General features: G+C 43.7%; 1 protein-coding gene across 1 annotated transcript in view; it reads left to right on the top strand.

Annotated features, from left to right (window-relative positions):
• LOC311057549 (uncharacterized protein) overlaps positions 1–24,634 on the top strand; it is a 432,057-nt gene extending 407,423 nt beyond the window's left edge. Inside the window, exon 2 of the mRNA XM_084074533.1 lies at positions 20,825–24,634. Coding sequence (XP_083930659.1) covers positions 21,013–24,234 — 3,222 coding nt within the window. The 5' untranslated portion in view covers positions 20,825–21,012 and the 3' untranslated portion in view covers positions 24,235–24,634. The remainder of the gene's footprint in view (positions 1–20,824) is intronic.
• Positions 24,635–25,524: the final 890 nt, after the last annotated feature.

Raw genomic sequence — 25,524 nt, 5'->3', positions numbered from 1 at the left:
ATGGGGGACTGCGAACAATTGTATAATTGGCACTTTTTGCGTCAGACCTTCAGAAGTGGGCGAAACAAGCACTCAAACCATTTATTCACTTCCGGTTTCTGAAAATTTCCCAAAATGCTCCGAAACTTTGCCTACCCCCCCTAAATGGGGGACTGCAAACAATAGTATAATGGGCACTTTCTGCGTCAGACCTTCAGAAGTGGGTGAAACAAGCACTCAAACCTATTTAAGTAATTGTTTATATATTTTAAAAAATTATTACATTTTTTTCAAATGTTGTTTTAGATTCTCATTTTTACCTTCAATTTTTCTGTTTTTTAATTTTCCTTTTTTGACTTTCGGTTTATTTTTTCATAATTTTCGAAACATTATTTTGCTGTTTTTTTCTTTACTTTTTTGGCCGCCCGAAGGGATCAAAATGCTACTCCTCCCACACGGTTCACACGGCCCCCTCAATGTATACATCAAAACGTGCGGGACGACCGGCCCACCTACCGCATTACTTTTTTCACCGTTTCGCATTACCACGGCGACAAAACCCCCAGCCAACGTAGGCACACTTAAATTTTCGTAGGAAATTTCTTTCTAGTGTAACGTTGAAATCCGCCCAATACGAAACTTCGTCCGTCCGTAACTGCCGCACCGTTTACACTAACCCGGCAAACTATACATCAAAACGTGCGGATTGGCCGGGAATAGTGTGCTCGGAAGTTTTTCGTCGCTGCACGTTACCATTGCGACGTTATTAGCACAAAACTGCTAAACTCCGCCCCTTTTGGCCGCACGCACCGCGCAAAATGCTTCTCCTCCCACACGGTTTACTCGTTACTGGCAATGTATACATCAAAACGTGCGGGACGACCGCCCCACTTACCGCATTACTTTTCTCGCCATTTCGTGTTACCATGGCGACGTAATTGGCAAAAAAATATGAAAACACTCGTTTTTTGGGCCGCGCGCGGCGCCCCAAATGTTACTCCTCCCACACGGTTCACTCGTTAGTGGCAATGTATACATGAAAACGTGCGGGACGACCGGCCCACCTACCGCATTACTTTTTTCACCGTTTCGCACTACCACGGCGACAAAACCCCCAGCCAACGCAGGCACACTTAAATTTTCCTAGGAAATTTCTTTCTAGTGTAACGTTGAAATCCGCCCAATACGAAACTTCGTCCGTCCGTAACTGCCGCACCGTCTACACTAACCCGGCAAACTATACATCAAAACGTGCGGATTGGTCGGGAATAGTGTGCTCGGAAGTTTTTCCTCGCTACACGTTACCATTGCGACGTTATTAGCACAAAACTGCTAAACTCCGCCCCTTTTGGCCGCACGCACCGCGCAAAATGCTTCTCCTCCCACACGGTTTACTCGTTAGTGGCAATGTATACATCAAAACGTGCGGGACGACCGCCCCACTTACCGCATTACTTTTCTCGCCATTTCGTGTTACCATGGCGACGTAATTGGCAACAAACTATGAAAACACTCGTTTTTTTGGCCGCGCGCGGCGCCCCAAATGCTACTCCTCCCACACGGTTCACTCGTTAGTGGCAATGTACACATGAAAACGTGCGGGACGACCGGCCCACCTACCGCATTACTTTTTTCACCGTTTCGCATTACCACGGCGACAAAACCCCCAGCCAACGCAGGCACACTTAAATTTTCGTAGGAAATTTCTTTCTAGTGTAACGTTGAAATCCGCCCAATACGAAACTTCGTCCGTCCGTAACTGCCGCACCGTTTACACTAACCCGGCAAACTATACATCAAAACATGCGGATTGGCCGGGAATAGTGTGCTCGGAAGTTTTTCGTCGCTGCACGTTACCATTGCGACGTTATTAGCACAAAACTGCTAAACTCCGCCCCTTTTGGCCGCACGCACCGCGCAAAATGCTTCTCCTCCCACACGGTTTACTCGTTAGTGGCAATGTATACATCAAAACCTGCGGGACGACCGCCCCACTTACCGCATTACTTTTCTCGCCATTTCGTGTTACCATGGCGACGTAATTGGCAACAAACTATGAAAACACTCGTTTTTTTGGCCGCGCGCGGCGCCCCAAATGCTACTCCTCCCACACGGTTCACTCGTTAGTGGCAATGCATACATCAAAACGTGCGGGACGACCGGCCCACCTACCGCATTACTTTGTTCACCGTTTCGCATTACCACGGCGACAAAACCCCCAGCCAACGCAGGCACACTTAAATTTTCGTAGGAAATTTCTTTCTAGTGTAACGTTGAAATCCGCCCAATACGAAACTTCGTCCGTCCGTAACTGCCGCACCGTTTACACTAACCCGGCAAACTATACATCAAAACGCGCGGATTGGCCGGGAATAGTGTGCTCGGAAGTTTTTCGTCGCTGCACGTTACCATTGCGACGTTATTAGCACAAAACTGCTAAACTCCGCCCCTTTTGGCCGCACGCACCGCGCAAAATGCTTCTCCTCCCACACGGTTTACTCGTTAGTGGCAATGTATACATCAAAACGTGCGGGACGACCGCCCCACTTACCGCATTACTTTTCTTGCCATTTCGTGTTACCATGGCGACGTAATTGGCAACAAACTATGAAAACACTCGTTTTTTTGGCCGCGCGCGGCGCCCCAAATGCTACTCCTCCCACACGGTTCACTCGTTAGTGGCAATGTATACATCAAAACGTGCGGGACGACCGGCCCACCTACCGCATTACTTTGTTCACCGTTTCGCGGTACCACGGCGACAAAACCCCCAGCCAACGCAGGCACACTTAAATTTTCGTAGGAAATTTCTTTCTAGTGTAACGTTGAAATCCGCCCAATACGAAACTTCGTCCGTCCGTAACTGCCGCACCGTTTACACTAACCCGGCAAACTATACATCAAAACGTGCGGATTGGCCGGGAATAGTGTGCTCGGAAGTTTTTTGGCGCTACGCGTTACCATTGCGACGTTATTAGCACAAAACTGCTAAACTCCGCCCCTTTTGGCCGCACGCACCGCGCAAAATGCTTCTCCTCCCACACGGTTTACTCGTTAGTGGCAATGTATACATCAAAACGTGCGGGACGACCGCCCCACTTACCGCATTACTTTTTTTGCCATTTCGTGTTACCATGGCGACGTAATTGGCAACAAACTATGAAAACACTCGTTTTTTGGGCCGCGCGCGGCGCCCCAAATGCTACTCCTCCCACACGGTTCACTCGTTAGTGGCAATGTATACATCAAAACGTGCGGGACGACCGGCCCACCTACCGCATTACTTTTTTCACCGTTCCGCATTACCACGGCGACAAAACCCCCAGCCAACGCAGGCACACTTAAATTTTCGTAGGAAATTTCTTTCTAGTTTCTTTATTTATTTATAGATAAACTTTTTTTCAGACGCATCTCCTCCCACAGTTTTTATCCCCTAATGTTGTGCCATATATCAAAATGACCGTCTAAATCGGGAATCGTGCGCTTGTATAGGGCTAAGAGATTGTTTGAATAGTTTAATTGATATTGATTTATTAGTGCATTAAATTTGCCCCATCCGCTTTAATGGAAAAGTGACAAAACTCAAATTCAAGTATTTTTTTCTCAGAAACCGTAAGAGCTAGAGTTATCAGATTTGGAGGGATAATTCATAATATTGTCCGAAATTATTGAAAAAAATATCACACCATTCGGCCTCATGGTGGCGCTATAACAGCCCCCTTTACGTTTTGGCCCGTAACTCTTGAACCGTAGGTCCGAAAATCAAAATTTCTTTTCACCTGGATTCCTTGGGTCACTACGCATCTCCCCATATAGGCCACGCCCATTTGCGTCAGGATAGATTTTTTGATATTGATTTATTTCTGCATTAAATTTCCCCATCCACTTTAATGGGAATTGCAAAAACTCCCATTCAAGTATTTTTTTCTCGGAAACCGTAAGGGCTACAGTTACAAGATTTGGAGGGGAGGTTAATAGTTTTTTGAAAAATTATTAAGAAAATAATCACACCAGTCGGCCACATGGTGGCGCTATAACAGCCCCCTTTACCTTTTGGCCTATAACTCTTGAACCGTAGGTCGTAAAATCAAAATTTCTTTTTCCCTGGATTCCTTGGGTCACGACGCATCTTCCCATATAGGCCACGCCCATTTGCGTCAGGATAGATTTTCCGCCATTTTGAATTTTCTTCAAAACACACTTTTTGCTCCTTTTCCTTCAATTTTTTTCCAAATCTCACACAAATCGGTACACGAGATCTATGGACCCAATGCGATAAACATATCCAAACGGTATTGTAATAGTCCTTACTGTTCCTCCGTAATTGGCTTCCAAATTTGTGGGAGGGGCCTGTTTTACAAAAAATGCCAAAAATCACAAACGAAAGGTCCAGTCAAACCCACATTTGAATCACATGTCGAGGGTGGTTTACTCAACAAATCCCATAAAGCATTTCCACTGCCCAGTCATCCAGATGCCCACATGTCCCAAGTGCCCAGTTCCCAGTTGTCCAGGTGCCCACATGTCCCTACTGCCCAGATGGTTTTGGTGCCCAGTTGTCACTAGTGCCCAGTTGACTAGGTGCCCACATTTCCGTAGGTTTGGGTGCCCAGTTATCCCTATCGCCCGATGTGTTGTGAGCTTATCATGCTGTGTAAAGTACCAAAAACACAAATCCTAATACAGGTGCCCACTCCACCAGGTGCCCAGTTGTCCACATGCCCACATGTCCCAAATGCCCAGTTCCCAGTTGTCCAGGTGCCCAGATGGTTTTGGTGCCCAGTTGTCCCTAGTGCCCAGTTGACCAGGTGCCCACATTTCCCTAGGTTTTGGTGCCCAGTTATCCCTAGTGCTCGATGTGTTGTGAGCTTGTAGATCTGCTCTTTTTTAAAGACTTGTATACATTGTATGCATTTGAAAACTTGAAATGGGACATCCTGCATAATTACTGCTTTTACTTCTGGTACTTTAAGTATATTTTCTGGGAGCAATTAGGAATGTATTATTAGTGTGGTTATTAGTATTATTATTATTATTATTTTTATTATTATTATTATTATTATTATTATTATTATTATTATTAGTATTATTATTATTATTATTGCTGTTGTTATTTCTTTATTTTGCTTTTTGGTTATAAAAAACTAAATAACTACATAGAAATATTTCTGTAAAATTCCTTTTTTAAGATTAATGTAAGGATCATTTTCAGAGGTTAGAACAGATTTTTCTTCTCATTAACTCCTTTTAGTCTTTATTTTTATTTGAATTAGCCTAACTTCTTTTTTTTTAACTTTTGCTTTACTTCTATTTTTATGCCTCTGAGTGTAGACGGCTGTTTATGCGGAACTAATGTTTTGTGAACTGTGTTTCTGGCCGGTTGATGTAACGACACACGCTTAACGTTGCCATGTCCTGTTATTATAAGCGAATTGTGGCTACTTTTTCTCAAGTTGCTCGTAAATATTTGTGGTTGCAACTTTTTGCCATTGTTTCTGAAAGTGCAGTTTCGCAAGGATCGCAAGGAGTTGTGAGCTTGTTGATTGGCTTTTTTCATATAGCCTAGTTTTTAAAGGGCGAAGGGCTCGCTTCTTTTGGCCTTGTTTTCATAGACCTGATTGCTCGTTTCTGTCGCAGAACCTGGCAACCCTGGCTTTGAGCACATGTTGATACAAGCCGCCCCTTCCCCCCCTTCTTCTTACAACTTTGTTTGGCCGTTGAACAAATAGTGACGAGAGGAATTGCAACCTATTAAACTTCATTTATCTTTAGAGCATATCACTGATCTACATCTTTTCTTCGGAGGACTTTCATTTCGTCGTCTTTTGTGTGAGGTGAGTAATATAATTGTTACATTATATAGTATAATCCGTCCATTAGCGGATATGCTAACCTTCCAAGCTAACGTTGCATCGTCATGGATGAACTGTAAATGGTGTTTGCACCTTTCCCCGTTTTGTTCCGTACTTCTACCGTACCTTTACATTTCAAACAAAGTGTTTGCCCGATGGCCACGGATGTTACAATTATGTACGGTCCACCAGAAGTACCCGTATTGTCCTTATTGTTCAATTAAAAGACTTTTAATCCGATCGGTGGCCATTTTCTCATAGAGTTTTATTGTATCAGAGTGCAATACACTTCCCAACCGATAGGGTCACACAGTTGAAAGCATGGCGGAAATGGTGAGAGACTGGCCACCGATCGGATTAAAATGCTTTTTATTGAACAATAATTGTAACATCCGTGGCCATGAGATAAGCACTTTATATTTGAAATGTGAACGTTTATGTAGATGTACGGGCCGTAAATGGACAAAGTGCAAACACCAGGTTGAAGTTAAGCCATGTTTCATGGCTACTTCTGTAGGCTAAGCTGCGTTTGTTTTCGGTGTCGGTCAGACATCGCCTCACAGTCGACCATATATCTTTATCAATTAATTATATATAACACAAAATGCAGCTTTTACTTGACTATGCATTTGTTTGTTATATATTCTGTTAAAAAAAACAACTTGTGATTAAGACCGACAACTACTAGCCACTAACAGGAATTATCCTGTAGGACTTAAGTAAGTGTGTGTGTGTGTGTGTGTGTGTGTGTGTGTGTGTGAGTGAGTGAGTGCGTCAATACTGTTTTTGCAATATTTATATTATATCAAAGATTGAAAAGTAGCAGATCTACAAGCTCACTTGTGTGCTTAATAAATTACCTCAATGGAAAAGGCACATTTACACTACTGAATATAGCAGATGTAGAAGCTCATTTGTAGATCTACATAAGATGTGGTGTGAGCAACTGTCAATGTACATCAATAACAAATGTATATTAAGTTTAACTTTGTGTCTAAAATACATATTTTTTTAATTCATTTGCAGGTGTGGTGGAGATCTTGTTTGTTGGTGACAAGAGCAGACAGACCTCTTCCAGTGTGACCACTACTGCAAGCCAGGTTTGTTTAACACAGTGGTTCTCAAACTTTTTTATGTCAAGGACCCCTAAATTGACACTTATTAGCCCACGGACCCCCATTTGAAAAGATATGCCAGGGACCCCCATAAGAGAAGATTTTTACAGCTCTCATGCAGTGATTCTCAACCATTTTAATTTCAAGGACCCCCAGTTTGACATGCATTAGGCTACGGACCAACATTTAATGGCATTCATATCTCTGGGACCCCAATTCATATTGTCAAATCAATGTTAATTTAACTCTGAGAGTGTCCAAATGGAACCAAATGGACCCGCTAGGGTCCATTTGGTTCCATTTGTACACTCTCAGACTTAGACTCATAAGGGTCCATTTGGTTCCTGTCCATCATTTAGCTGGGTACCCCCTGGAACCCACTCAAGTACCCCTGCGGGTCCCCGGACCCCACATTGAGAACCATGGGTTTAACATACAAACTTGACACGTAATCATCTAATGTTTCCATTATGAACATGGTCTTGGGGTCAAAATGGCATATCTACAAGCTCATAGCGTGCCACTCGGTGCTGCGCTATGAGCTTGTAGATCTGGTATTTTTGAAAAATTGTGCAAATCTTTGAATATATATATATATATATACATACTATAAATAGTTTGAAATAGCAACACGTATGTTGCTACATCAGTGGTGCTCCAACTTTTCCATGTCAAGGACCCTCAAAATGATATGTATTTGGCCGCGGACTCCCATCTTAAAATGATTTGGAAAAAATGGCACATACATGCTGCTCATTGCGCGTCATATTCTTTTTTACAGTGATTAGAGGTGTTGTTAGGGTTTGAATACATTATGTGTGTGTGGTCACACATGGTCACACCACTTAACCTTTATTTAAAATAGCAGATCGACAAGCTGATTTTATGAGCTTGTAGATCTGCTAATGTCCCTATTTGGACATGCTCATGCCTTGTGCTCAGACTGTGTCTGTCTAATCTATCTGTGTACATTTGCGGTGTGAGTACTGTACAGTGTTGCATTGCTGATTTGGTATGTTGGCATAGATATACTAATATTGTACTTATACTTCTATACACTACATCTCAGAGGCAAATATTGTACTTTTTATCCACTATAATTGTTAGACAACTTTAGTTACATTGTATTTTGGTTATTGTTTAAAAAGCATAGGCTACATTGACCACTTCAGCCCCATTTATACTTTGGCTAATTGAAAATGGCTGATCTACAAGCTCACAATGTGACGTGTTGTGAGCTTGTAGATTTGAAAATAGCTGATCTACAGGGCTTTGACATTACAATAGTTTGAGAATCACTGGTCCAGGTGACAAGCATGTGTTCATTGTTGCTTCAAGTTTCTATGGAGTTGTCAGCTGACTGAAAGGTGATAATAGGGGTGATTAGAGGTGTGGTTAGGGGTTGAATAAATTACCCATTTTCTGAGCTTTCAGATCTGCTATTGTCCCTTCATTGACATGCTCACACCCTTGTGATTAGGGTTGAATTAATTACCTGTTATTGATTTCCATTAACATGCCCTGATTGTGTTTCATCTATGTCTGTGTTATCCATATGTGGCCAGTGTTTCAGCACAATATGACTTGTCTGTTTTCAAATGTCAAGGTCTGTCTTGGCACTGTTTCTTTGCTATTGTCCAGTTTATAGAAAGCTATATGCTGATAGCCATCATTGCTTTTTGTTTATTTAGTAACAGGGAACACCCTGTCTCTGCAGGTCCCTTTTAAACAGAGAATAAAGGGTGGGTTGGCAATTTCATCAAGAACTGGATTGGATAGGCTGTGTCCTGTATGAGTTCTCTCTCCTGATTGGATGAAATTGGTCTCTCCAATCACAATTTCGTTTTAAAGGCAGTTACTGTGTTACCTAGAAGGACTATACTAACAGTAGCACCCCTACTTAAGTAAGACTGTTTGAATTCTGGTACAGTGCTGTAGTCAATTGGTAAGGTTGCTGTGTTTTGACGTTGTGGATGCAATGTATTATCTAGTATATTCATTTCCATTTGATAATATGCTTTCATAAGTACCTGACAAACAAACATACTCACTTGTGTGTGTCTTTGGGTCAATCTAGAGCCAGTGTTTAAGGAGCCATTGCCAATATCGATAGCTTGTTTACTTATATTGTGATAAGTGCTAGGCATGCCTGAATATTGTATACCCTTTAAGACCGGGATCGCTGTCATTTAGATTTATTTGGCTATTCAAAAATAGCAGATATACAAGCTCATAGCGCAGCACCAAGTGAGCTTGTAGATCTGCTATTTTTGAAAAATCTTGAAACTTTGCAAACATTTTAAACCCTGATCTCTGCTTCTGGGGGTCCCTGGAACAACATATGTTGACATAAGGGTCTCTGTGGAAAAATACATATCATTTTGGGGGTCCTTTGCAAACATTTTAACTCCGATATATGCTTATGGGAGTTCCTGGAACAACATGTTTTGAGATGGGGGGTCAGCGGCCAAATGCATATCATTTTGGGGGGCTGTTGGCAGCTTGTAGATCTGCTATTTTTACTCTTATTGTGTGACACTCTTGTATGATGAAGTAGGGCAGTGGTTCTCAAACTTGTTGATTTCAAGGACTTTTATGTAGATGTACTAGCCACTAACAGGATAAAGCAGGGCTGAGATGAGGTGGGGGGGGGGGGGTCACACATGGTCACACACCACTTATTCTTATTTAAAATAGCGGATCTACAAGCTCATTTTATGAGCGTGTAGATCTGCTATTGTCCCTATATTGACATGCTCACGCCCTTGTGCTCAGACTGTCTGTCTATCTGTGTACATTTGTGGTGTGAGTACTGTACAGTGTTGCATTGCTGAGTTGGTATGTTGCCATAGATAGACTAATCTGAGTTCCCAGAAGTTTTCGCCAGCTCTGGCGAGGAACTTCTGGGCCACAGCCCTGGTATTTGTGGGCGGGATGTACGTCACGCTCTGAATCTGAGCGGACACGCCTCTTACCGGTCTGAGAGCTGTGCAACTCGTCTAAAAAGTCCGACGAGAGGCAAACAGCAGTACACAACAATGGCGGCCGAAATGTCTCAAGGGGAAATTGCTTCCCGTCGATCCTATTTAGATGCATCACCCACTGCATGTGGATCCCGCCCCCTTTTCTTCATTGGCTGTTGATTTGAATCACAACGCAGTGGCCGCGCCCCTGCTGTCCAAGCTCCGACGCTAACCCTCCCAGACTATAGATAGACTAATATTGGACTTGTACTTCTATCCACTACATCTCAGAGGCATGTCAAGGACCCTCAAAATGATATGTATTTGGCCGCGGACTCCCATCTTAAAATTATTTGGAAAAAATGGCACATACATGCTGCTCATTGCGCGTCATATTCTTTTTTACAGTGATTAGAGGTGTTGTTAGGGTTTGAATACATTATGTGTGTGTGGTCACACATGGTCACACCACTTAACCTTTATTTAAAATAGCAGATCGACAAGCTGATTTTATGAGCTTGTAGATCTGCTAATGTCCCTATTTGGACATGCTCATGCCTTGTGCTCAGACTGTGTCTGTCTAATCTATCTGTGTACATTTGCGGTGTGAGTACTGTACAGTGTTGCATTGCTGATTTGGTATGTTGGCATAGATATACTAATATTGTACTTATACTTCTATACACTACATCTCAGAGGCAAATATTGTACTTTTTATCCACTATAATTGTTAGACAACTTTAGTTACATTGTATTTTGGTTATTGTTTAAAAAGCATAGGCTACATTGACCACTTCAGCCCCATTTATACTTTGGCTAATTGAAAATGGCTGATCTACAAGCTCACAATGTGACGTGTTGTGAGCTTGTAGATTTGAAAATAGCTGATCTACAGGGCTTTGACATTACAATAGTTTGAGAATCACTGGTCCAGGTGACAAGCATGTGTTCATTGTTGCTTCAAGTTTCTATGGAGTTGTCAGCTGACTGAAAGGTGATAATAGGGGTGATTAGAGGTGTGGTTAGGGGTTGAATAAATTACCCATTTTCTGAGCTTTCAGATCTGCTATTGTCCCTTCATTGACATGCTCACACCCTTGTGATTAGGGTTGAATTAATTACCTGTTATTGATTTCCATTAACATGCCCTGATTGTGTTTCATCTATGTCTGTGTTATCCATATGTGGCCAGTGTTTCAGCACAATATGACTTGTCTGTTTTCAAATGTCAAGGTCTGTCTTGGCACTGTTTCTTTGCTATTGTCCAGTTTATAGAAAGCTATATGCTGATAGCCATCATTGCTTTTTGTTAAACAGAGAATAAAGGGTGGGTTGGCAATTTCATCAAGAACTGGATTGGATAGGCTGTGTCCTGTATGAGTTCTCTCTCCTGATTGGATGAAATTGGTCTCTCCAATCACAATTTCGTTTTAAAGGCAGTTACTGTGTTACCTAGAAGGACTATACTAACAGTAGCACCCCTACTTAAGTAAGACTGTTTGAATTCTGGTACAGTGCTGTAGTCAATTGGTAAGGTTGCTGTGTTTTGACGTTGTGGATGCAATGTATTATCTAGTATATTCATTTCCATTTGATAATATGCTTTCATAAGTACCTGACAAACAAACATACTCACTTGTGTGTGTCTTTGGGTCAATCTAGAGCCAGTGTTTAAGGAGCCATTGCCAATATCGATAGCTTGTTTACTTATATTGTGATAAGTGCTAGGCATGCCTGAATATTGTATACCCTTTAAGACCGGGATCGCTGTCATTTAGATTTATTTGGCTATTCAAAAATAGCAGATATACAAGCTCATAGCGCAGCACCAAGTGAGCTTGTAGATCTGCTATTTTTGAAAAATCTTGAAACTTTGCAAACATTTTAAACCCTGATCTCTGCTTCTGGGGGTCCCTGGAACAACATATGTTGACATAAGGGTCTCTGTGGAAAAATACATATCATTTTGGGGGTCCTTTGCAAACATTTTAACTCCGATATATGCTTATGGGAGTTCCTGGAACAACATGTTTTGAGATGGGGGGTCAGCGGCCAAATGCATATCATTTTGGGGGGCTGTTGGCAGCTTGTAGATCTGCTATTTTTACTCTTATTGTGTGACACTCTTGTATGATGAAGTAGGGCAGTGGTTCTCAAACTTGTTGATTTCAAGGACTTTTATGTAGATGTACTAGCCACTAACAGGATAAAGCAGGGCTGAGATGAGGTGGGGGGGGGGGGTCACACATGGTCACACACCACTTATTCTTATTTAAAATAGCGGATCTACAAGCTCATTTTATGAGCGTGTAGATCTGCTATTGTCCCTATATTGACATGCTCACGCCCTTGTGCTCAGACTGTCTGTCTATCTGTGTACATTTGTGGTGTGAGTACTGTACAGTGTTGCATTGCTGAGTTGGTATGTTGCCATAGATAGACTAATATTGGACTTGTACTTCTATCCACTACATCTCAGAGGCAAATATTGTACTTTTAATCCACTATAACTGTTAGACAACTTTAGTTACATTGGAGATTTTGTTTATTGTTAAAAAAGCATAGGCTACATTGACCACTTCAGCCCCATTTAAACTTTGGCTAATTGAAAATGGCTGATCTACAAGCTCACAATGTGACGTGTTGTGATCTTGTATATTTGAAAATAGCAGATCTACAACCTCACAATGCGACGCGTTGTGAGCTTGTACATCTGCTATTTAACAATTATCTCTCAAATTGACAGCCATCTGTAGCCATGTGATAAGGCATTATACATATTTGAAAATAAACCAAAATCTACAAAGTAACTAAAGTTTTCTAACAATTGTAGTGGATTAAAAGTACAATACTCTTTAACATTACAATAGTTTGAGAATCACTGGTATTCAGGTGACAAGTATGTGTTGCTTCAATGTTCAATAGAGTTGTCAGCTGACTGAAAGGTGATAATAGGAGGGTGATTGGAGGTGTGGCTAGGGGTTGAATAAATAATCCATTGTTGATTTCCATTAACAGGCTCTGATTATGTCTCCTCTGTGTCTGTCTTATCCATATGTGGCCAATGTTCAGCACAGTATGACAGTTTTCAAGATCGATCTTGGCACTTTTTCTTTGCTATTGTCCACTTTATAGAAAGCTATATGCTGATAGCCATCATTGCTTTGTGTTTGTTTAGTAACAGGGAACACCCTTTCTCTGCAGGTCCTTTTTATGCATGCAGTACACATGTCTTTTCAGCCTATTGTAAAAAGGAGAGCACTTTACTGTAATGGCTGCATGAGATCACTGTACTGTATCTATAGCTGCATGCATGAGACCACTGCACCTAGAGACCACTGTACTGTATCTACACCACTGTACTGTATCTCTTGCTATATGAGACCATTGCATCTATAGCTGCATTATGTACTGCATCTATAGACCACTGCACTGTATCGATAGCTGTATGAGACCACTGTACTACATCTATAGACTACCTACTGTGTCTATAGAATGCTGTACTGTATCTATAGACCACTCTAGTGCATCTGTATACCTCTCTAGTGCACCTGTAGACCACTATTGCATCTGTAGACCACTCTATTGCATCTGTAGACCACTGTAGTTCCTCTCTAGCCCACTCTAGTGCATCTGTAGACCACTCTGTTGCATCTGACCACTGTTGTGATATGTAGACCACTCTAATGCATCTGTAGACCACTCTAGTGCATCTGTAGCCCACTGTAGTGCATCTGTAGACTACTCTAATGCATCTGTAGCCCACTGTAGTGCATCTGTAGACCACTCTAATGCATCTGTAGCATTTTTCTGGGACCCATTTGAATGACCACCTGTGGGTCCCGGGACCTATTTCATTGAAAACCTAGCAACATCACTGATAGCATATCTACAAGCTCACTGTGACTTTAATGTTTGGAAAATAGCAGATCTACAAGCTCACTGTAAGCTTGTTGCTTTATTTTAAATAGCCGATCGACTAGCTCACTTGTCAGCTTCTAGATAACCTGTGAGCTTGTAGATCTGCTATTGTCACTATTTATATAGTGACAAATATATATTTGTGTCTAAAATACAGTATTTTTCCTTGAATTTTCAGCTGTGCCGTGGCTGTACACCGGACCTGATATCTTGGCCAACACAGCTGTGGACTGAGGGGACCGTCCCAGACTGCACTACTGCAAGGTTTGTTTAACATAACACATGTGCAAATCAAAGCATTTTAGATCCAACTATCTAATGTTAGTATATGGAAATTGTCTTGGGGTCAGTCCATTGTCCGTTTTTAAGTAGGCATTGCCAATATATATACTCCGTAGCTTAATTGAAACACATTTTCTTTATTTTTTAAATGCCAACTACAACCTATTATTTTCGCTTATTTTGCACATTTTAATGTCGCCACCAGGCCGGAAGGCATGGCTGAGACTATGTTTTGCACACTGTCAGTCCATGTGTGTGTCATTCTGTCTGTGGACAGCCAATCTCTGGTTCCGTTGGCTTGATGGTAGTGAAACTGTGCACACACGCTCCCTGTATGCTAGATTAGAATTCTGCCCCAAATTAGTCACATGGGGCTCCTGGTTTTGCCACCAGGAGGCCAATTTTTGCAAACACACTTTTGACTGCTCTACACATGTTGTCCAAACATCACACTAATCGGTACACAGTATCTCTATTGATCTGTTTTGAACAAAATGCCTCAAATCATGAACACAGAGTGCAATTTCTGTGCCCTTTTGCACACACATTCCCACTAGGCAGAGGAAGAAATGCCACTTGAAAAATGTCAAGTCAGCCTCATGGTGGCACTATAGCAGGTCGATTCATGTTTTTACCTATAACTGCACTGATCTGTGTAAAACCTTGTATGCACACTCCCTAGTGGCCAAGAAAAAGCCTTTGCCCTGCATTTTTAACATCTGCCTTAAGCGCAATCAGGTAGCAGACTTGTGTAAAACTATTATTTTTCCCTATTGAAACTGCAATGATCATATTTCCCCCAAATGAATCTGGAAAATGAGGGCCGAAACGTACTCAAAAAGTTGTGCAACTTTGCACACACATCAAGTGAAGAAAAATTACGTATTTTAATCGTCTCAAAAAGGGGTATGGCCTAATCGCTCAATAGCGCCCCCTACAAAACTTCATGCTTCAAGCCCAACAATACAACTTCACCTACATGCATGAAAATTGTTACAAACTTGTATCATGTCCCGACTTATGAAAAAGTCTCTTGGAGCCATGACCAAAACCAAACTGGAAGTTGGCCATTTTTTATTGGTAGTGGCGTTTTGGTGCATTTCACGCCGTTTTCACAGGTTGTACTTTAACTGACTCCTCCTACGCGGATTATCGGATCCCCCTCAAATTTGCTCACACACAAAAGACATTAACAATGAAAAGTTATCAAAAGCTTGTGTAAAACGGTGTGACCACGGCAAAGCGTCAAACTTCTACGCCAAACAGGAAGTGAAAATAGCCGATCTACAATTCCTATTGGCTGGCCTTTAAACAGCCATAACTTCGGTTCGCAACAAACTACAGAGTACAATTTTGGTATGTGGATTAAGACCACCAATAGGGACGAGCTGTCATTTCTGAAGCCCCACCCCCTCTGTCTTCCTATTGGCTGGCCTTTAAACAGCCATAACTCGAATTTGCAGCATACTACCCAGTAGAAATTTGGTATGTGGACTTAGACCACCAATAGGGACGATCTGTACTTTCTGAAGCCCCGCCCCTCTGTCTTCCTATTAGCTGGGCTTTATACAGCCATAACTCCACTTCCCAGCATCGAATATCTACAACATTTGCTAGGTACACTTAGACAGCCAATAGGGACAGGCTGAAATTGCTTCAGCCCCGCCCCCTCTGTGTTCCTATTGGCTGGGTTTTAAACAGCCATAACAACGGTTCCCAGCATCAAAAACCCACAAAACGTCCTAGGTACACTTTGGCGTCCAATAGGGACAGGCTGAATTTGTTAGGTAATTTAGCCTTACTTTTCAGCTGATTGCCATACAGGCTTGTATCGGAGATGTATACAGAACGTCGAGGACCCGGTCATCGCTGTGTGCAGCTTTAATTCTAGTTACATACTGTTTCCACACATTTTAAAAAGTAATGACTATATAGGATCCAATTTAGTCAAAGCTGTCAGCCATTCTTATTCAAAAAATTCAAATGAAATAAAACAAAATGGTTACACCATTACTCTACAGATAAATGGTAACAGTAAACAACAGTAAAAAAAAGTTTGCAACAGCAAACTTATGAATTAATCCTTTATTTTCCCATACTGCTAAACCTAATATAAACTATGTAGATGATACGAGTGCCGTACTTATATTCTATGGTGTACTCATCATATACATAATCTTTGGTATACATATATTCTTATGTAATACTTTCTCTCTTTAGTTATACTTCTCCAGTATCCAGTCAATTTTTTGGTTAATATTGTATACAATCTTGAATGGCTAAAGTTCAACAAGGGAATGTCAGCTATTACAAAACTCAAGTCTGTTATAGCCATAATGGCATGAATGATAGATGGATATGAATAAAACAAGCACCATACATACAAATGCAGCTGTTATATTGTTAACATACCAATAATGCACATTATGGAAAGATGAAAAAACTCAACAGTCAGAGTAATTACTTCATATATACCGATACTTGAGCAGATCTAAACAAAGATTTTCATCAAAAATGTGCCATTTAAACAGCCATAACTACAGTTCGGAGCATGCTTAACGCCCCAAACTTCGTAGGTGCTATATAGCAGTGTAAAACACTTAAATGGCTATGCTTCAGTGACCAATGCTCTTAGCAGCGCAACATAGGACTAGGTTTGAAGGCTGCGCAGAAGCCTGAAAATCTACTGTCATAAAATGGCACACACGGTTTTTACTCAAGAATATAACGGTAGAAAAAATATATATTACAAAGTAATTATATTGTGAAACTATAGCGCTAGTCTGAAATTGTTCTATTTTTTTTTCTAGTGTTCATCGGATCGGAACACCTCTTCTGGTGACTTTTTAACGGTAAGTAAGTCGATTCTAGATGCCTTGAGTGATTTTTGACTAATGCTACACTAGTGTTGAAGGTTGTTTTTTGGTAAAGACTGTACATTTTAATAAAAGTTCAGATCAAAAACTTGGTGACATCATGCCTGGTCGTGGGAAGAGATCTAACGCTAAAAGGAAATTCTGGGATTCTAAATTAGCCCATGCAGATGCACCAAACAGTTGCACAGTGGTCAATGAAGGAACACAACATGCACAGTCTGATGTTGAAGACAGCATTGGCGAGGCCATTGACCTTTCCAACAATGACCCTGTACAACAAGCATGCACCCCGCCACCCTCTGTGAAATCTGTGCAGGCATCCAAAAGCCAAAATCATCATAAGTTTTCCAAAATGTCAAAGAATCGGCAGTGTACATGCATGGCTCTGACATTTTTGGCACACCAACATGAAGGTCTTGACTTAAAGATGGATGATCTTGACAAGATACTAGACAAGGGAGACAGTCTGTATAAAAGAACAATAGAACAACTAAAAAGACAAAATCAGTTTCAGTCATGCCTGCTGACAATGGAGGAAGTACCTCTCAATGTCCAAACAAAACACAATACGTACTCCGTGAAAAAATCGAACGTGGAAATGGGATATATGAGAGCTGAGGGAGAGCCCCACCGACAGCATTGGTTCCTGAAGCTTCAGGAAAGACTTAAGTGTCTGTCTGAGGACGTCAAATATGCACTCCTAACAGTATCACCATTCACCATTGCTGTTTTTAGAGACAGGTCTGGAAGATATGGACTGTTTGACTCTCATCAGAGAAGTGCTGATGGCCTACCTTTGCCTGGAGGAAAGGCTGTAATGATGACATTCACTCAGTTGGATGATCTGTTCGCTAAGATAGACCAGCTAATTGACTTCTCACATGAAAACACGATAGACAAAATGCAGTTTGACTTCATGCCAGTGACATTTGAACAGACAAATGCTCGGTCACCCCATCTGTCAACAGTGCAAGTTCATCCTGACAACCTGCATCACAAAGAGCCTGTTGATCTAACTTGTCAGGATGAAACAAACACTGGACCGCAGGCTGGCCATTCACTGTCAACACAAGTGATGTCAGACACTACAAATAAATGGGCAAACAAAATGGGTAAACAACGAAAACAAAAAATAGCGGAGAGACAAAAGAACCAACTGCAATCTGCTACCAAGGAAAAACCTTGGACTTCGAGGAAGGAATACATGAACAAATACATTGCCATGAGATGTATAACAGATACAAAATTCAGGACAAGGCAAAAACAAATTAAGAACGCATACTTTAAAAGAACATACAATGAAGATTGTATGTTCAGAGGCCAGCATCAGGTCAACATGAAGGCATATGGCAAAAAGAGGTTCAAATTAGATGAGGAGTTCAGAGGGCAGCATCAGGTCAAAATGAAGGCATATGGCAAAAAGAGGTTCAAATTAGATGAGGAGTTCAGAGGGCAGCATCAGGTCAAAATGAAGGCATATAGCAACAAGAGGTTCAAAGGAGATGAGGAGTTCAGAGGGCAAAAACAGGTCAAAATGAAGGCATATGGCAAAAAGAGGTTCAAAGGAGATAAGGAGTTCAGGGAAAAGTTCAGGGAACTCATGAAGTCCTACATGGCCCGCAGATGTAAAACGGACACGTTCTTCAAGATGCGCTGTGCGATGCGACGTTCAATGAGGATAAGAAATAGATACAAGGACTTATGTGATGAACTGCGCAAACTTAGCAAAGCTTTAAAAGCGAGGAAAGATTTAGATACTGCGAGGAAAGATTTAGATACTGCGAGGATAGATTTAGTTACCGCACCCCAACAGAATGAGCTAGTACAAGGCGCTATAGCGAGTTTCCAGAAAGCCACAAAAGATGGACCAACTAAGGTGTGCACAACGTGCCATCGGGCTCTTTTCGCTAATCAAGTGTATGTTTGTCAAAGGTCAAATTACACGATCAAACCCGCCGTGGTTGCTGCCTGCTTAACAGGCAAATACCTTCATTCGTGTGATGATCAATGTGGAGGGCCGAAAGATTGCGCTGTACCCTTAGAAAGGCGAACAGAGTGGATTTGTCAAAGCTGTCACAAAAGTGTAGAAGTAGGTAGAATGCCACGCTTGGCTGTCGCAAACAACCTGGGACTAGCCCCCATTCCTCCAGAGCTCCGCCAACTCAATGTGCTGGAAAGACAAATTTTAGCAATAGACATACCGTTTGCCAAGATTCTCACACTTCCTAAAGGCAAACAGAGTGCGATACATGGTGCTGTGGTTTGCGTGCCAGCAGACGTGGCAACCACAGTAAACACGCTACCCAGACGGCTCGATGCATCCTGTTTGTACAGAGTGAAGCTGAAGAGACGTCTGCGGTACAAAGGCTATCATCTTTTTCACACTGTCAATATGACCAATGTGTTATCGGGCTTGAGTAAACTCATCGAGACACACCCCGACTACAAAAACATCATAATCCGAAATGATGAGAGCATCAACGATGCAAATGTGGAGGGCCAGCTTGAAGAGCTACCCACTGTTGAACAGACAGCCACAGATGAAGTCATGGACAGTTGTGATGAGGCCGAAATGATGGAAGTAGCCGATGCTACTGAATCTTTCGACCCATCACAGGGAGTGGATCAACATCCACCCACTGCCCAAGATGAGCAAGATGCGCTGAGACCTGGACATGGCTTGGACGGTTGCTTGCAACCGGATGACATTGGACAAGAGACAATGACATACGGCGATGGCATTTTCTGCCTCGCCCCAGCCGAAGGCAACAGGCCTGTCAGCTACAGCACAGTCCCAAATCTCGAAGCAAAGGCCTTCCCTGTCTTGTTTCCATCTGGCGAGAACACGTTAGATCGGAAGAGAAAGCTCAAACTGAGCCCAAGCAGGTACTTTAACGCAAGGCTTTTCAGTGCCGATGATCGTTTTGCGAGAGACCAAAGCTATCTCTTTTTTGCCCAGTTTGTTACAGAGACCCACACGGCCAAAAGCACCATCTCAATTCAATTGAGGAAGGGCAAACCCTTTAGCAAGGATGGTCGCAGGATCACTAACAAGATGTTGCAGGACAAGCATGAAGTCGAGAGACTGGTCCGAAACCGCGATGCAACAAGGTTCATGCAACCCCTGAGGGGGACGCCAGCCTACTGGCAGAAGACCATGTTTGATTTGTTTGCCATGGTCCGTCAGTTAGGCCCACCTACCTTCTTTTTGACCTTAAGTGCTGCCGAATTCAGATGGCCAGAGGTCATAACGGCAATAAAAGCACAGCAAGGCCAAATAGTGGATTTTGACAAGCTTGACTGGAACGAGAAATGCGACATCCTCAGAAGCAATGCAGTGACTACAATGCGCATGTTTGACAAGCGAGTTGCTCATGCGTATACAAAACTGCTGCAATCTGATGCTCGCCCGCTCGGTCACGTCATAGATTGGTTCCATAGAATAGAGTATCAGGCCAGAGGTTCCCCACATGTTCACGCCTTATTGTGGGTAGCCGACGCCCCCAAACTTGGGGAAGACTCGGACGAGAAAATATGCGAATTTGCGGACCGCTACATTTCGTGCCAGCTGCCTGATCCAAACGAAAATCCTGTGCTTCACCGAATTGTCCAAGAAGTTCAGATGCACAGCAGAAACCACACAAAGTCCTGTAAGAAAGGTAACAGGACATGCAGGTTTGGTTTCCCCAAGGCACCAGTGGACTCAACCTGGTTAACTAACCCAGTGCCAGTTGATCCAACGGAAGAAGTCACGGATGAAGACGAAAGTGGCGCAACAGGAGGAAATGATCCTTCATTTCCTCCTGTTGCACCCCTTTCGTCTTCATCCGTGACAGACGAAAGTGCAAAGAAGGGTACCGAGGGCATAGGCAAACAACAGAAGGCAAGAGCACAGGCTTCTTTGGCCAAACTCAAACCTCTGTATGATCTACTTCTGGACTTACCATCAGAAGTGACCGACCTCTCAGAGTTGCTGGCAAAGTGCAATTTGACTCACGAAGAGTACGACAGCTGTCTTGAAGACATGCGAAATGTCCAGGTGCTCTTGATGAAGCGTGGAGTCAAGGATTGCTATGTGAACAACTACAACCCAGTTTTGCTGGAGGCCTGGAATGCCAACATGGATATCCAGTTTGTCCTGGATCACTTTGTTTGCATCTCATACATGTTGTCCTACATATCCAAGGCCGAACATGAGATGGGTGAGATTCTGAAACAAGTAGTCGTAGGCATAGACCCCACGAAAGTGACCGAGAGGGGTGCAATGAACGAACTTGTTCACGCATACGTTAAAAACAGACAGGTTAGCTCTCAGGAGGCAGTGGCCCGGACTTGTAGCTTGTCATTGAAGAAATGCTCGCGCCCAGTTGTCTTCCTCCCGACGGATGACAATGCAATGAAAATGAGCCTCCCGCTCAGCTTGCTGCAGAAAAGACCAGGAGATTCGAACCAAGTGTGGATGTCGAGTCTTCTGGACAAATACAATGCCAGACCCAAAACGTCGGTGTTTCACAACATGTGTCTCGCAGAATTTGCATCCGAGTACAGAATCGTGTACGGTAGCGAAGCAAAAAAGCCAGATTGCCTTAAGCTGTCTGACAACATGGGAACCATTAAAAAGCGCATGAAAAAACACGCGGTAATCAGATACGCGAAATTTTCGGAACAGAAAGACCCCGAGAAATACTTCGGCACCTTGCTGAAGGCTTACCTTCCGCATCGCTATCAGACCACACTGAAAACCGTAGACTTCCCCACCTACAAGGACTTCTACGAGTCTGCGTCGGTGAAAATACCTGGGCAAAAAGGGACTTGGCGCGCGAATGCCATCGTTGCGGAAAACAGGATGAAATATGAAAGACATGCTTCTTCGATGGAAGAAGCATTACAGGAGTTCATGAAAAATGGCCCCGCGGAAGATGCGTGGGCCAACATTGCCCCCGAAAATGAGCTCGAGCGGATGGAATGTCTTGCCGAACAAGAACAACATCCACTTGCGGACGACGAACAAGACGACGTCCCAGAGTTCAGTTGTCAAGAGGTGGGTACAATTGTTGCGCACAGGGTGTCGGCTCCGCAAATGAGCCTCGATTACCTGCGCTCATTGTGTCGAAACCTCAACCGGACTCAAGCCTCCATCTTTCACTCGGTACGTGACTGGTGTTTGAAGAGCGTACTTGAGAAAATTGACAAACCCGAACCCTTCTTTTTCTTTGTCACTGGGGGTGCTGGAACTGGCAAATCCCATCTGATTAAGTGCATCTACGGTGAGGCAACAAGGATTCTCCGTCGACTCTCCAGACTATCTGAAGAGACGGATGCATCCATGCCCACGGTGCTGCTGTCTGCGTTTACAGGAACTGCGGCATACAACATCGCGGGAAACACATTGCATTCCCTGTTGAAGTTGCCCAGAAAACTGAATCCACCCTACATAGGGCTGGGAAACAAATTAGATGACGTGAGGGCAAAGCTGGGAAATGCGGAGATTATCGTCATAGATGAGGTCTCGATGGTTTCAAAGGCCATGTTTCTTTACATCCACTGGAGACTGCAAGAGATCAAAGGCAGTAAGAGGCCATTCGGTGGCATGTCGGTACTTGTAGTAGGCGACTTTTACCAGCTCCCTCCAACATCCAGTGGGAAACCGCTCTGCGTGCTCGAAGAAGGCACACCGGACCTTCTGCACCAACACTTTCAGATGATCACGTTGACCGAGATCATGCGACAGAAAGATGATGTGCCCTATGCACAGCTTCTGAATAGGTTGAGGGTCAAAGCGAAGAAAGATCCGCTGAGTGACACAGACAAAGCACTCCTTGCTCAACGAGTGACATTGCCTCACCTTTGTCCTAAGGATGTTGTGCACATCTTTGCAACCAACAAAGAGGTGTCTCAACACAACGCCAAATCTTTGTCTGCGCTCCACAGCCAGATTGTCAACATACCCGCGGAAGACTATAGGCAAGTTGATAACCACAGGACTCGACTTGCCAGTCCCCGTACAGGAGATCATCAGGATCTTCTTGACAACTTGCAGGTTGCAGTAGGCGCCCCAATCATGATCATTAAGAACATAGATGTGGAGGATGGCCTTGTGAACGGGACATTTGGCAAGATTGATAGTGTAGAGATACAGGTAAACAAGGACGAGAGTAGAGTAGCCAAGCTTTGGCTTGTAGTAGACAAGCCTGGAGCAGGACAGAAATACCGGAAAACTACACCTGGCTCTGCACAAGTGTACGTCGAGAGATACGAGGACCACCTGAAAGATAAAACGCTTCGTAGGCAATTTCCCATCAAGTTGGCATATGCTTGCACAGCTCACAAAGTCCAAGGCATGACTACACAGTCTGCAGTGGTTTCCTTGAAACGGATCTTCCAACCAGGCATGGCCTACGTTGCCCTCAGTAGGACAACGTCATTGCAAGGTTTGCATATAATTGACTTCGATGCGAAGAAAATCTATGCTGATCCTGCAATCACAGCTGCCCTAGAATCCATGAAGACCGCCTCACTGGACAGTTTTATGCCACTGTTAAAGTATCGAGAGACGACAGGCCAGGCGCAAACACTCGCGATTATACATCACAACACGCAAAGTTTACCGGCACACATTCGAGACATCAGGCAACATCACGAACTAACCCATGCAGATGTCCTGTGCTTGACCGAGACTCATCTCACCGGCTGCAATGTGGCTGACAGTCTCCAATTAGATGGATACACCATGTTCAGCCGCAACAAGCACATCTCGTACTCCAACCTTCCTGAACGTGCAGAACAGGATGGCGGAGGCGTCGCTGTGTATGTGAAAGACCATTTCCAGGCACGTGAAAAGCGTTACATACACAATGTGACCAACCTCGAGTTTGTGGTCGTCAAGATAGAGTCCCCTGTCAAGCTTCTGATAGCTGCAGTGTACAGACCACCACGTTACGATGACCCGTTCATGGACAATCTGAAGGCCCTTCTGGACGCCTTAGAAGTGATGGACCACCATCCCATCGTAGTCTGTGGTGATTTCAATGAAAATCTACTGGCCAGTGTAGGTACTCCGATAGCAATGCTGCTCGAGTCCAGAGGATACACACAACTGATCAAGGAGAAGACTACTGACAAAAACACGCTGTTGGATCACATTTACATCTCAAGACCACAGCAATGTCTACAGTCTGGAGTATTACGTACATACTACAGCTACCATGATCCTGTGTATTGCGTATTATCCTCCGATCAGGACTAGTGCATAGCCTGCAAGACAAGCTTGCAAACACTGGAACCATGTAGACCTTAGTTAGTTGTAGAACATCGTGCTCTTTCCCACCAAACGCATTCTGACCTGCTATATTCTAATATATAATATATCCCATCTGCCGCACTCAATAACAAACGGATTGCGAACAATGGAACCTACTGATGCTTGGATTGGACATAAACAATTGTTATTAATAGTGGTCACCAGAGATGTTGTCGAGACGGCAGGAACTATTCATAGCCACACGCTACCTCATGCTCTGGTGCCACTCCAGTGTAGGTACTCAGATAGCAATACTGCTCGAGTCCAGAAGATACACTGTTCAAAAAACACGCACCAAACCAAGCCGTAGGGCCATCTTCCGCAGGGACATTTTCATGAACTCCTGTAATGCCAAACCGAGCCGCAACACGCACACCAGACCAAGCTGCGACGCGCGCACCAAACCGAGCCGCAACCCGCGCACCAAACTGAGCCGCGACCTGCGCACCAAACCGAGCCGCGACACGCGCACCAAACCGAGCCGCGACCCGCGCACTAGACCAAGCCGCGACGCGCGCACCAAACCGAGCCGCAACCCGCGCACCAAACTGAGCCGCGACCTGCGCACCAAACCGAGCCGCGAGCCAAAATACCGACGCGTGACACGTTGTTTTCAGATCTACTGATGCTTGGATTGGACATAAACAATGGAAGGATGGCAAATAGTGGTCACCAGAGATGTTGTCGAGACGGCAGGAACTATTCATAGCCACACGCTACCTCATGCTCTGGTGCCACTCCAGTGTAGGTACTCAGATAGCAATGCTGCTCGAGTCCAGAAGATACACTGTTCAAAAAACACGCACCAAACCAAGCCGCGACCCGCGCACCAAACCGAGCCGCGACGCGCGCACCAAACCGAGCCGCGACCCGCCCACCAAACTGAGCCGCGACCTGCGCACCAAACCGAGCCGCGAGCCAAAATACCGACGCGTGACACGTTGTTTTCAGATCTACTGATGCTTGGATTGGACATAAACAATGGAAGGATGGCAAATAGTGGTCACCAGAGATGTTGTCGAGACGGCAGGAACTATTCATAGCCACACGCTACCTCATGCTCTGGTGCCACTCCAGTGTAGGTACTCAGATAGCAATGCTGCTCGAGTCCAGAAGATACACTGTTCAAAAAACACGCACCAAACCAAGCCGCGACCCGCGCACCAAACCGAGCCGCGACGCGCGCACCAAACCGAGCCGCGACCCGCCCACCAAACTGAGCCGCGACCTGCGCAC

Source organism: Gymnoscopelus microlampas, assembly GCF_963454915.1.
Source record: "Gymnoscopelus microlampas genome assembly, chromosome: 12".
Lineage (NCBI taxonomy): Eukaryota > Metazoa > Chordata > Actinopteri > Myctophiformes > Myctophidae > Gymnoscopelus > Gymnoscopelus microlampas.
The sequence above is the reverse complement of the archived record's forward strand: the minus strand, read 5'-3'. Positions and strand labels throughout refer to the sequence as shown.